Source organism: Microcaecilia unicolor, chromosome 1 (assembly GCF_901765095.1).
Source record: "Microcaecilia unicolor chromosome 1, aMicUni1.1, whole genome shotgun sequence".
Lineage (NCBI taxonomy): Eukaryota > Metazoa > Chordata > Amphibia > Gymnophiona > Siphonopidae > Microcaecilia > Microcaecilia unicolor.
Genome location: NC_044031.1, coordinates 580848025 through 580862481, shown reverse-complemented (window position 1 = coordinate 580862481; position 14457 = coordinate 580848025). Strand labels below are relative to the sequence as shown.

The 14457-nt window shown below is 45.4% G+C and overlaps 1 protein-coding gene across 2 annotated transcripts in view; it reads left to right on the top strand.

Annotated features, from left to right (window-relative positions):
- Positions 1 to 429: 429 nt before the first annotated feature.
- The window catches only part of KLHL38 (kelch like family member 38), a 32757-nt gene continuing 18729 nt past the window's right edge, over positions 430 to 14457 (top strand). Inside the window, exons 1-2 of one of the 2 annotated variants that reach the window (XM_030218834.1) lie at positions 430 to 638; positions 5280 to 6766. In XM_030218834.1, the coding sequence (XP_030074694.1) occupies positions 5417 to 6766 (1350 nt within the window). In that variant the 5' untranslated portion in view covers positions 430 to 638; positions 5280 to 5416. Of the gene's footprint in view, positions 639 to 5162; positions 6767 to 14457 lie in introns of both variants that reach the window. The other variant, XM_030218824.1, reaches the window with a different exon arrangement.

Here is a 14457-nt window from a genome sequence, read left to right as displayed (position 1 = left end):
TGGAAAAATATTTTTAAAGTTCTTTTTAAGGGTGGGAGGGGGTTGGTGACACGCCCCCATGAACTTTGGTCATCCCAGCGACGGAAAGCATTTGAGGATGCCCAAAATCTGCTTTCGATTATGCCGATTTGGGCGACCCTGGGAGAAGGACGCCCATCTCCCGATTTGTGTCGAAAGATGGGCGTCCTTCTCTGTCGAAAATAAGCCTGACAGTAACATATGTAACTTTGTAAGTCTATTTGCTTTGAAAATGAGTCTCTAAATGTTTCACACTATGTACAGACTTCTCAAGTTTCGAAGTATTTTAGGATAGGAGGCCCCTGTTTTCAAATGGACAGCCAGGTCTTTCCTAAGCAGAGCTTGGTCTCTGAGTGGTATATAAACAATGACCATGAAAACATCGCTAGGACATGCTCAGTAATGCACAGCCACCCCTCACCTCAGACCTAAGTCAAGTCACATGTAATAACGCTTAAAAGTCTGCCCATATGTCACTATAATTAGCTCAGGAATGTATTCTGTGAATCTGGTGCCCCGTGGTCTCTGTACACAGCTCGGGAAAGTGGTGCAAGTGCTTTCTAGATAAACAAAGGCAGGAATCAGCCTCTCTGATTCATTCGACAGCAGCAGGATCTTTGGTAAGTTTACAGTATTATTTATGCATGGGTTCTGGAAACTTTCTGCAAGGGATAGCAAGCCGGAGCTGGAGACCTCATTTTGCACGCTAATTACTTGCTCTCCGCTTCATTTCATGCTGCAGTTTTATACCATCAGTCTGCCAATCAAGATGTCCAGAAAAAGTAATGTCTTTCATTTGCAATCTGTTCATTGTTTTCTTTAATTGTTGCTCCCAATGTGCTATTAATTCAAAACAAACTTTTTCCTGTACAAAATTAACCTAATGACATTTCAAAATCTCCTTCTGTATTTCAAGGGTACTTTAGAAATGAGCCCTCTGGAACATTTTTCTGATTGGTTGAGATGGGGAAAAGTCCTTTTCTAAGTGAAGCCCACTGTTTCAGGAGATATATTTTTGATATATTTAAAGATTAAAGGAATATTGTCATGCCCATTTTAGTTAAAAAAAAAACTGCAACTGATTTTACTATGACTTTTGGTTATTTGATGGCAGCATTATTATTGTCTTTCATTTTTACAGTGTTTTCAACACACCAATAAGGTCATTAAGTATCACCACATTATGGCAGCATGGAATGACAGCAGCTTTAGGCTTAACTGCTTCATGTTTCTAAACTAGTACAGCATTTATAATAATAGGAGCCAACTTTTCAAAAACATTAGGGGTGCTAAATCTTGCAGAAATTACCTCTCCCTGGACACAGTCAAGGGGAGAAAGGAAAGGGGAAAGCCTTACTGTTGTTACAATCAAAGTGGTTTAAATGTTATATATACAGGTACCTATTTTATACCTGGGGCAATAGAGTGTTCTCAGGGCAAAGCACTAATCATTAGGCTGCTCCACCACTCCACCATGTGAGGAGTTTGTTCAATATTGGGATAGTTCAAGCACTTCAGAGCTGGCTCCTATGCTTATAATTGCTTTCCTTTCTGCCATTTATGGCAGAAAAGAGCGGCAGCTCATGATTAGATAGCACAACTCCTGTAAGCATGTATGCCTGAGTCAAATTATAATGGGGCTTCCAAAAACCATTCTTGGTGACTCCATAGCAGGGATGTAGCCACATGTGGTTCTAGATTGGCATTGGCCCCCTCCACTTTCGCTCAGGCCCACCCAGCAGCTGGGTGCACCAAACACGTAGCTGGTGGAGATCTCTAAGTCCAGAACTGCCAAGAAGGGGGGCCAAGATTCGCCTGGACCTGACCTCCAAGGGAGGAGGGGCTGGCACCGACAAGGCTCCTGGTGGCAGACAGGCAGAAGGTTCTGCTCCCTCGGTCGGTCTGTCTCTCTCCTGCTCCTTGTGTGCTGCAACCTGGGTTATTGCGTTAATGCGTTAACACAGCCCTACCACTATAGGTCCTCCTTCCTACCTCATCCCACCTCCTCCTGTGTGACGTACTTCCTGCTTCCACATAGATGGGAGGGGACACGGCAACAAGACGGACCTGTGGTGGCAGACCTGTGTTAACACGATATCCCAGGTCCCAGCACACAGGAGCAGGACAGAGACTGAGGAACAGTGACAGCAGGGATAGCAGCGGCGGCAGCCTGGTGGGGGGGCAGCAGAAGTGGCCTGGTTGACAGTGCGTCCATGCCCCAGGCCTGGCTTGTCTCTCGGTGGCCCTGTCTAAGCCCCATCAGCTGAGAAATCCAGAGCCACCCCAGTTCCTGTAAAGCATGGCAGCACTGTTCCCTCTAAGGCAAGCTGAGTGGAAGTGCACCACCTACAGTCCTGCCAGTGGGTGGTGCTATTTCACTATCATATTTTCAATAGTGAAGGACAGGCAAGCACAGCAGAACTCTAGGGAACCTGCCTGTCCCTAGCAAATGAAAGTACAATATTGAAGCACCATCTGCCACTGGCAGCAATGCAGTTGGAGGACTCCTGCTCAGCTTAAAGGGAACAGTGCATGACAGTCAGTGACACCATGCTGAACTGCTGATGCCAGCTTTGTAATCATGCTCAATTCACCACAGTGAAGGCATCAGTGGCTTGATGTGCTGCCATTGACTACTGTGCTTTAGAGCACTTGGGATGGCTCTAGATTTATTCAACTGCTGGGGCTTGGGCATCCCCATCAGCTAAGGTACTTTTAATTTTAATTTTGGTAGGGAGAGCAAAGGAGATGTTAATCTGGTCGTGAGCCCTTGAGCCCAGGTCGAGGCCTAGCATAAGATCTTGGCCAAGGCCTAGGGTAGACCAAAACAGGCACTACGCACAACCCCAGCCACCAAGCCCCGCACACACAGGACAAACAACTACCACCACCAGGAAATGGGAGATAGAGCATTCAGGTGGGTCTCACGGCCGATCGGGAACCCACTCATACAGAGTCCAAGCCTGCAGGCCTCATGGCCGAACAGGAACCGAGTCATACACTGGGAAGGGAGAAAGAACAACGAGGGTCCCAAAGGGACTGGAGCACAAGCACTGCACCCAGCGCTAGCTAGAAACACAAGGGAAAGGGTGACAGACAGAAGCTTCTATAGGATTACACAAGGCTGTGCCACAGGGCAGACAAGGATAGAGGAAGCCACTCAAGGAAACACTCTAGGCTGTACTATACAGCACACAAAGGTAAAGGAAAATCACCTATAAGAATACACAAAGCTGTGCCACACAGCACACAAGGGTAAGGGGAACTGCTATAGGAATATACAAGGCTGAGTTACACAGCACTCAAGGTAAATGGGGATCCACACACAAGAATGCACAACGCTGACCCCAGAACACACAAGGATAAAGGGAACTGCTATAGGGATATACAAGGCTGAGCCATACAGCACTCAAGGTATAGGGAAGAGTAAGCAAACAGAGAGAGAGAGAGAGCCTTAACAAACACAGATCAGATAAGGAGCACTGTTCACTGGAATCAGGAGACAGACTCAGCAAACAAAGGGGAACACAGAGAGACAAGAAACTAAATCAAACAAACCAGAAACGATCCGAGGAACAAGCTTACCACAGACAGCACAATACCTGCCTAGCAGGGAACAAACCAGGTGCAGTGAAGTGAGTCAATCAAGCTCATGCTGGGAACACCCAGCACACACACACAGAATCAACAAGCTAGGAGGAGAGCAAGCAAAACTCCAACCTAACACAAGTGCCCTAGCACAAACAGAGATATAGACCTGGCTTCAGCTGACAGCAATCAAGCTAAAGCAAGAAAGGTAGGGAGAGGTAGGCTTAAGTAGATCTTGGCTTCTGATTTCTTTAGCTACAGACGTCAGCTCAAATCCTGACAGGCCAATGAGAGGCGAGTTCCAGCCATTCCCCTGCCTGTTTAGCAGAGCAGGTTCCAGCCATTCCCCTGCCTGTTTAGCAGAATCATAACAGGAGGGAGGAAAAAGGAAAGGAAAAGCAGAGGCAATGGGGTGCTTTGTGCCCACCTATGTTAACTGCTGGACCCTCCCTTAAAAAAAAAAAAAAAGAAAACATTTGTTTCTAGCTACATTATTTCTCCACAGGCAAGGCTATTACAAAACATAGGCAAAAGAGAAGGGTGATCACCCAGGGCTCAAAATCACAAGGAGATAAAATAATATTCTGAGACAGTCTCCAAGGGAAGAGGATGCCGAAAATGCCCACACTGTTGTTTTATCCAGTGACTATCCTACCCACAATGGTTATCCATAATGAATATCCATGAGATAAAATTGAACAAACTACATTTTCAGTGTGTGCAGATTTCCCTAATGTATATTTCTTGTGGATATCCTGAAAACCAGTTGCACTGTGGAATCACCATAATGGATCTGGGAAAACCTGAACTCAAAGGGAAGTTTCTCTACTGAGGACAATATGTAAAACAAACTCATGACTAGAAAACACAGCTTTTATGGTTTTATTGGTGAAAGAATGCAGGCAAAACTAGCAGAAACCTCTGTCAGTAATTTAAGCAGAGAACACCATCTCGGAGAAAAATGGAACTACAATTCCATGCATGCAATGGGCCAAAACCAGGAAGAGCTCAACATCCCTTATTACATGCAGCAATAGCCATTTAGGCCCTTATTTCTTAAAGTGCTGTAAGGATTTAGAGTTACCATTCAGTAATTGCCTAAATTAATATGCAGTATCAGTGGAACCTCCACATTAACTGTTGGGAGCATTCCTAGCATTTTTGGGAGGGTCGTGTAGTTAACACAGAGAAAAAGTTGTTACCACATGTTAACTGAATAGCAGAATAGCAAATAAGGTGTGATGCAGTTATCTACACCTTTCATATGTAGCTAATTGGACCACGTTATCTCCATGTTAACATTTAATTCAGGTAATAATATCCACATTAACTGCTGTTTCCACTCGATCTGTGCCCCAAAAGGGTGGGGTTTTCTTGTTAACTGTTTAACATAGAAATCAGCATGCACTAACAACTTAACACAATGCATTAACTATTAGCGCAGTAATTCCTGTGTTATGATTTTAGTAAATAGTCAATAGCTTGTCCGAGAACGAAGTTTTAGCTAAAACATTTTAATAAACAACATATTTTCCAACTCCTCTGTTCTTTGTTAGGATGACAGAAGACAAAATCCTGAAACCTCAAACTCATCCAATACCTTTAGAGAGTGGTGCTGCATTCTCTCAGCTTCTAGGATTGCTTTACAACTTTTCACTTCCTTTTGATTTCAGCAAGATGTTCCAGCTTTAGAAATCTAACATAAATGGATTTTATATGGTGGAATTTCTACTGAATTTCTTTTTTTTTAATAAAGTGAGACTAGCACGTTTTCATAACTGAGTGCAAGATTCTACCATCCTAATTCAGCATGGATGAAGAATCCTCAGAAGGGCTTCACTTCCAAGATGATGAATTCTCCTCTGGATTATTGAGGCAGCTCAACGTATTAAGACAGAATGAGATACTGACTGACATTATCATTTGCACCGGTGACTGTGAATTCCCTTGCCACAAAAATGTGCTTGCCTCCAGCAGCCCTTACTTCAGGGCAATGTTCTGCAACAACTTTAAGGAAAGTTTCCAGAAGAAAGTGGACTTGAAGGGCGTTGACTCCGATACGTTGCACCAGATCCTTCTTTATGTCTACACTGGAGAGGTTCTCATCTCAGCAGGGAATGTTCTGTACCTAATGGAAGCGGCTTCCATGTTACAGTACACAAAACTATTTGAGGCCTGTTCATCCTACCTCCAAAGCCAGCTAACTCCCAACAATTGCCTGAATATGATAAGGCTCTCTGAAATTCTAAACTGTGAGACACTCAATACGAAGGCCAAGAGCATGTCCCTGAAATGCTTTCCTGAAGTAGCTACCTCGGATGACTTGAAAGAGCTCTGCGTGCAGGAACTGATCAACTACCTCGGTGACGATGACCTCTGTGCTGAGGAAGAACAAGTATTTGAGACACTGATGGTCTGGATCCAGCATGACCTGCAGGCAAGGAGAGGGTACATACTGGACTTATTCAGGAAGGTCAGACTTCAGTATGTGCATCCAACATTTCTCTTCCATTTCATTGCTAATGACCCCCTTATTCAGATGTCCCCCACATGCAAGGGTATTTTGGAATCAGCGCGTAGGCTAATGTTTTCTTTTAACAGTGCCAGTGCCCCTGACATCAAACCAATGTGGCATGCTCCTCGAAGATATTCACACCAAGAATTCCTGATTAACGTTGGTGGCAGGAAGGACAATCAGCAGACCACCAGGGACGTTTTGCTGCATGATCAGAAGACCCAGCAGTGGATTAGCCTTGCTAAACTTCCACTGCGTCTTTACAAGTTTTCTGCTGTAGGCTTGCACAGTAACATTTACGTCCTAGGAGGAATGCCTGTCAGCAGTGAGAAAGCGTCGGCAAATGCCACTGTGTATATTTTCTCTCTCAAGCTGAATCAGTGGCGGACAGGAGAACCAATGCTAGTCCCTCGCCATTCACACAAAAGCCTAGCCTACAAGAACTATATTTTTTCGATCGGAGGACTTGGGGAAAATCAGGAGATCCTGAACTCTATGGAGAGATATGACAGCATTTATAACATGTGGGAGGCCATGGCAAACATGCCTGTTGCAGTCCTGCATCCTGCAGTTGCTGCTAAAAACCAAAGAATCTATTTGTTTGGAGGTGAGGACATCATGCAAACTCCGGTTCGCCTGATACAGGTAATTATATCAGTGCTTCATACCCTTGGTAACGCAGAGTTTTAGCAGCCAGGTTGGTCCTGGAGAAAACTCAGTTCTCTACAGGTTGTGATCATAGTTGGAAGGGAGTTGTAAAGACGTGTCTGGGGCTTTTGCAATGATTTATGAGGAACAGCTGCTTATGAGGTTAACGTTTTGTGGTTTGTGGAGGTGTAATAGGCAAAGATTTTAATGTCTGTATTTATGAAGAAGTGAGTGAGTTGAGTTTTGGCTGAGAGAAACTTCAAAGGGTCTGTAAGGGTAATGTTTGAGGTATGGTGTGATAGTGAATTGGTTATTTATGTGTGATGTTTTGGGGTGGATGTTGTGGGTTGGGTAGATCAGGGACCTATGCTTATACGTTTACTTTGGGGGAAAAAAGTTAGTGAACATAAATAGTAAAGTGCACAGTGTCAAAACAAAAAAAGCACACTTAACTTGAAAGTGCCAGGATGCCTTCTGTGTCTGTTCCACAGCAACAATTGCCAGAGTTTCGAAATACTGCATCAGGGTCCATGGAGTATACAGCAGAACTCCATATGTATGGCTGTTCATAAGAAGACCTTCTGTATACGTCGCGGACCCTGATGCAGTGTTTTGAAACTCTGGCCATTGTTGGCCTTGGAATAGACACAGAAGGCATCCTGGCACTTTCAAGTTAATGTGCTTTTTTTTTTGTTTTGACACTATGCACTAAGAACATATATATACTGGGAGGTTTTTTAGCCGATGATGACAGTGAGAATTCCATTATTTTATTACTGATGTAGCGGTGCAATTCTTTCTGGAGTCTGTTGAGGCTTTTTCCTCCCAGATAAAAAGTTTTTGATATATACTCACTGAGGGGGGATTTATGATAGATTGGATAGATTATTTAAATCCTCGGTTTAATCCCAAGACATAGTATATGCAAAACTAACCCACTTGGAGAAATTGCCCCTGAGAGAAGGACAGACCATAAGTCCATCAAGCCCTGGATCTTGTTTCCAACAGTGGTAAATCCAGGTCACAGCCACCTCACAAGATCTCAACAGAAAGTTAGAGTACATAGCCAGCAACCAGTTTTAAAAAAATGAAAATTTAACGATGGGTTTTTCAGTCTTACCTGATGGGAAAAGTGAACTATGCAGACAGAAAAAAAAAAGTCTTGGTAATAGCAAAACCATATTTTCTCAACTGTTGCCCCTGTGGCTTCAGTTTCTTTTTGCAAATGACACCAAGATCTACAACAATTTGGGCATCCCTGAGGGAGTTTGACAGATTGAGGGATGAGATAAAATGGATCAAGGAATGAACAAGTGCACGACAGCTAATGTTTAAAGCAAAAATAGGCAGAGTGGTGCATCTGGGGTACAAAAATCCAAGAAAACATTACATAATTGGGTGAGAAACTGGTGTGCATCACACAGAAAAAAGACCTTTGAATGATCATAGCTCAAGGTAGTGAAACAGTACAAGAAGACATTCGGAAGATCCAAATAAATGCTTGGGTACTTAGAAATAGACATAGGGGTCGATATTCAAAAGGATTTTACTGCACAGAAGAGGCTCCTGACTGGTTAAATCCTGTTGAGCTGGTCAGCCACCAATATTCAGTGACCCATAACCAGGTAGTGCCACTAATGGGCTCATTTTCGAAAGAGGATGCCCATCTTTCGACATAAATCTGAAGATAGACATCCTTCTCCCAGAAACGTTCAAATCGGTATAATCAAAAGCCGATTTTGGACGTCCCCAACTGCACTCCGTCGCAGGGACGGCCAAAGTTCAAGGGGGCTTGTCGGAGGCATAGCGAAGGTGGGACTTGGGCGTGCCTAACACTTGGACATCCTTGACTCATAATCGAAAAAAACAAGGACTTCCCTGACGAGCACTTGGACATTTTCACCCGGACCTGTTTTTCTTATGACTAAGGCACAAAAAGGTGCCTGAAATGACCAGATGACCACTGGAGAGAATCGGGGATGAACTCCCGTTACTCCCCCAGTGGTCACTAACCCCCTCCCACCCTCAAAAAACATCTGTAAAAATATGTCGTGCCAGCCTCAGATGTCATACTCAGGTCCATGACAGCAGTGTGCAGGTCCCTGGAGCAATTTTAGTGGGTGAGTGCACTTTAGACAGGCAGACCCAGCACCATCCCCCCTACCTGTTATGTTTGTGGAGGAAACAGCGAGTCCTCCAAAACCCACCACAAACCCACTGTACCCACATCTAGGTGCCCCCTTCACCCGTAAGGGCTATGGTAGTGGTTTACAGTTGGGGGTAGTGGGTTTTGGGGGGGTTGGGGGCTTGCATTTGGTCGTTTCTGAGATGGACGTCTTTGGTTTCAAAAATCGCAGAGAATCAGAAATGTCCATGTCTAGGGACGGCAAAATTTAAGGATTTGGACGTCCCTGATGGTATTTTCGAAACAAAAGATGGATGCCCATCTTGTTTCGAAAATACGGGTTTCCCCGCCCCTGGGTGGGGATGTTTTGCAAGGACATCCAAATTGAAACTTGGACGACCCTTTCGAAAATGCCCCTCCACATATCTCTACTAACCAGACATCCTAACCAGCTAGGTTAGGGGCAGAGCTTAAGGGGAGCCAATGGTTAGCTGGTTAGCAACAATATTCTGTCCACTAACCAGCTAAGCACATAAAGTTAGGATAGCAGAAAGGCAGCTTTTTTTTTCAGCACTATAGCATTTATACTCATCCTTATAGAACAGTGCCCAGGGTGCTTACACAAATAAGTGCTACTTTTCTCTTGAGGTGACAATGCGGTTTTCAATTTCTATTACAGTTACTTTGCACTGTCCCTAATGGGCTCACAATCTAAGTTATATATTGTACCTGGGGCAATGGAGAGATAAGTGACTTGCCCAGGGACACACAGAGCAGCAAAGAGAATTGAATCTGGTTCCCCGGGATCTCAACCTACTGCTGACTATCGGGCAGCAGTGGGCAGCGCGTACCTGCTGCGAGTTTACTAATTTTGCTCGTTCGCTGCAGCTCCCTCTGCCCTGGAACAGGAAGTAACCTGTTCCAGGGCAGAGGAAGCTGCAGCGAATGAGAGAAGTTAGCGAACTCTCGCAGCAGGCGCACGCCGCGGCACCCCCCAGCGGCGTGCACCCGGAGCGGACCGCCCCCATCGCCCCCCCCTTGGTACGCCACTGGCTGTCCGTTAACCTAGACGGTTAGCAGAGATTTTCATTGTGCTAAGAAACCACATAAAGTTACCACAGAAAAAAAGCTGTCTTAACATTATGCAGTAAAGTCAACCAGGCACCAGTCTGAATATCAGCCAGTGCCTGGTTAACTTCGAGGTTCTCACTCAACATTGTGCCATATCCCTCCCTCCCTGGCAACTCCCCTGGAACATCTGCACACACCCCCACACCATGATCCCCCTTCCTTCCTTCCTTCCTTCCTTCCTCCCTCCCACCCCTGAGTACCTTTCAAGGCCCCCGCTTTCCAATACCCGCTCCCCCTCCCACCCCCTGGAAGCAACAAAAGATCCTCCCTTGGTGCCCCTGCTTCCCCCGCCCCTATCCCTGGAAATGTAAACCCTCCCCCCATGTCAGCCAGTTTACCTGCTCGATTGCCTCGTGGTCCAGTGGGGGAAATGTTGCAGCAGCCTCTCAAATATGGCTGCCACAGTCTCTTTTTGAATATCAACCCCGTTGTTTATTGTCCATGTCCAGGTAACATTTGAATTTCTTCAAAAAGGTGCTAATAAATCCAAACAGCTATAGATTGTAGAGGAGAGGAGAGTAAAAATGGATATGATAGAAATAATCAAACAACTTTCATACAAATTAATGCTCAAGTAGAGCATGTTTCAATGGTTAAGAAAATTCTAGAAAAGAGGTCATGACATAAAGCTCAAGATGAGTAGAATCAGGATTAAATTTGGAAAATATTTCTTCACACAAAGGTTGGTGGATACATGGAACAAGCTCTCAGCAGAGGCAAAAATAGTAACAATTCAAGAATGTACAGAATAAGCTCAAGAAGGGATTTGGGCAGAAGGATGGGCAACTTGCAGTCTTAATCTTTCCGATAGTTGAGAGGCACTTGACATTTGAGATACTGGTGTCTCTGTTATAAATATATCAATATGCACAGGAAGTCTGTAGTCAGAGTTTTAGTTCAGAAATGGGGCAATAATTTATTTTCTGAGGGAACAAAGGAGGATCACAACAATCTTCCCTATTATATAGCAAGTAACCAGGAGGCATTTGCAACTTTTTTGCAACTATTCTCTTAAATCCCGTCTCATTACATCACTGAATGAATCTGTGTTGACTGATCAAAATCACAATCACAAAACAGACGAATAAAGAAAAAAAATCCCAGTAAGGCCTAACTGAAAATTCCAGCACAACATTTTTATCTCTGGCAACAAAGATCTGAGCAAAATAAGACAACACTTTAACAGGAAGGTAATGTAAGCTATGCTCTTAATAAACAAGAAGGAACTGGTGTTACGGTTTCCACAACTGACACCTTCATGGTTAAAAATCCCTAGGAAAAGTAATAATTCATTCCCCAACTAATCCCAAATCACTGTGGCATTTTACTGCTGCTTAGTTTACCACAGGAGTCACAAACCTGTGATAGCTCAGTACTGCAGGTTAGTGACTCCCATGATAAATCAATAGTGCAACTTACGATCATCCTCGCAAGCTGCATTATTCAGCTCCCTGGGAACATAAGACCACCTACTCCATAATGGTGGCTTGACCCCCTAGTAGTAGTACTCCAAGACTACCAGGGGTCACCACTGCTATTTCGAACCCAAAGCTGGCAGAGGCAGGAGCAACTGGGGATCACTCCTATCACAGATCTCCTAGACTTCTAGAGTTCATACAGGTAGGCTTTAGGGGGGCTGCAGGGAGTTGGAGGTCTTTGGGGAGTCTCTTCAGAGGCATCTTCATGGGGAGGGGGGTCTTAATTTAACCAAGCCGACCGCTTTAAGATGGTGCCTGGGAGCATTGGGCTCGTGTTAGCAGCTTGATGCTCCAAGGCTAGAAAATAATGACAGCTTTGTGTTGGCATTATTTTCCACAAATAACACAGCTTACAGAGTTTAACACAAGCTGTGCCATTTGATTAGAATAATAACGAGGTGCTTTGCATACATCTGCATGCTTTGTTTGTCATTATTCTGCAGCCCCTTGTGACTTACACTAACATGCATTATGGTAACATAACGTATGATTTTGCCATTTAACAAGCATTAAGGGGAAACAATCTGGCATAATTCCCTTAGCACACATTAGTAACTACCCTCCTTAACAGTGGTCTTCTGCTGATCTTCTGAACCTTGCCCCATTATTTTATGTCTGCATTTACAAATCCTGCTCCAGCAGTCTCTAATTCCAATATTCGTTTAGCCTTCAGCTATGTATCATGCAAATAAAACTTAAAGGATGAAAGTATGTAACTTAAGGTGACCATCTTCCCTTGAATCTACTTTAAGATAAGCTTGGTTTTTGAGATTTACAAGTGTTGTGATGATATAATAGAGGTTAAAGTTAAGCAAAACACTAAAAATATCTGAAAAAATCTTTTTGAATTTAAATAACTAAGGGGTCCTTTTACTAAGCTGCAGTAAAAGGGGGCCTGCGCTAGCATCAGTGCATGTTTTTGACGTGCCTTGAGGCCCCCTTTTACCACAGCAGGTAAAAGACTGTCTTTTTTCCTGGAAAAGAAATGAACCATGCGGTATGTGAACCACTTGCCGAGCAGCCATTTTATGTGTGTGGGGGGGGAGCACTTCCCACCACCATTGCGGTGGTGGTAAAGGCTGCCACACTAACCCGGGTAAACAGTGGAGCTACAAAAATAGAAAATATATTTGTAGCACCAGAAATGGCACTCCCTGGGGGTGAGAACCACCACTGGGCTCCTGCAGTAGCCCGGAAGTAGTTCTGGATTGGAGCGTGGCAAACCTGTCCAACCCTTTAGTAAAAGGCAGTGGCGTAGCTATGTGGGGCCACAGGGGCCACAGGGGCCTGGGCCCCCGTAGATTTGGCCCTGGACCCCCCTGCCAATGACCCTCTCAACCCCCCCTCCCGCCGCCAACCCCCCGCCCCCCCCCCCCGCTGCTGTCGCTGTGAGCTACCTTTGCTGGTGGGGGATCCCAACCCCCGCCAGCCAAGGTCCTCTTCTTCCGGCACAAGGCTTTGTTCTGTTTCTGAGTCTGACGTCCTGCACATACAACGTGTAGGATGTCAGACTCAGAAACTGAACGAAGCCTTGCGCCAGAAGAAGAGGACCTCGGCTGGCGGGGATTGGAGTCCCCCGCCAGCGAAGGTAGGTGACTGCGGCAGGGGAGGGTTGGCTTCGGGAGGGGGGATCGAGAGGATCGTCGGCGGGGGGGGGGGGGTCAAAATTGGTGGCGGTGGCGGGAGGGGGGTCGGCAATGGCGGGGGGTCGTTGGCCCTGGGGGGGCTAAAATGTGCCCCCTCACCTCGGGCTCTGGACCCCCCTCCTGCCAAAGTCTGGCTACGCCCCTGGTAAAAGGGCCCCTATGAATCTACCCTTTGAAATCCATTTCAATTCTTATGGGCTTTTATAAAATCAGCACAACATTGGTGCTTATGTGCCTTCACAGCCTAGCTTACCTTCCCTAAACACAAGCAGTGGCCTGGGAACTGTGTTCAGTTCCCACTGCAGCTCCTTGTGGCTCTGTGCAATTCACTTAACCCTCTATTGTCCCAGGTACAAAATAAATATCTGTATATAATATGTCAACCACTTTGATTGTAAAAGTAGTATGTCAAATCCCATCACCCTTACTGTAATGGGGTGGATGGGCTCTGCCCTAAGAATTTTAAACTGTTTATCAGTAAAGAAAGAGTAATTGATTCCCTAGAAAATCCTTGGGAGAGGAAGGGTTAGGGACAGTCTGAGAGGATGTATGGATGTTTCAAGGACTATAAACAAATCTGTTAAGACCATTGCCTTGGGATAGAGCCTAAAGGAGTAAGACACAGCCTAACTTGTTGTGGATCACATTAACTCCCTAAGGGAGAGGATCAGGATCAATTATGGTTATTCTCTGTATTCCAGCTGAGACAAGATGCCACAGGCCTATTGCTTTAAGGACTTAAACCTCTGTTTTTCCATGTGAACCTCACCCTTTTAGTCACTCGCCTGATCAGTCTCTCACAGCTACCTAGACCTATGAGTTGGCCAGTATCAGTGGCATATCCATGGGGGGGGCTGGGCCCCCTCACTTTCGGCTCAGGACCCCTCTGTTTTCCTGGCTGGCAGGGATGCCAAGCCCCACCAGCTGAAGACTTCTTTTACTCGAGTCGCGCCTGCAGCAGAACTTAATCAGCAAGTGTGCTTCACCACGAATTCCGGCTGTCTCACGCATGCTCAGTTCAGGTCTAACTCAGCATGAGTGGAAGAGCTGGCATTAGTGGCGAAGCGCTCCTGCTGAATAAGTGCTACTACAGGCACGATTCACGCAGGAGAGATCTTTGACTGGTGGGGCTTGCATCCCCTTCAGCTCAGCTCAGGTATTTGTATTTTGAGGAGCCAAGGGCAGAGAGAGAATTGCATGCCCACCCACCTTGGGCTAAGGCCCACACAGAATTGGCCATCTGGCTACACCACTGGAAATATGAGTGTGGTAGTAGCATTAGCTTCCTTCAAGTGGGGAGCATAGAAA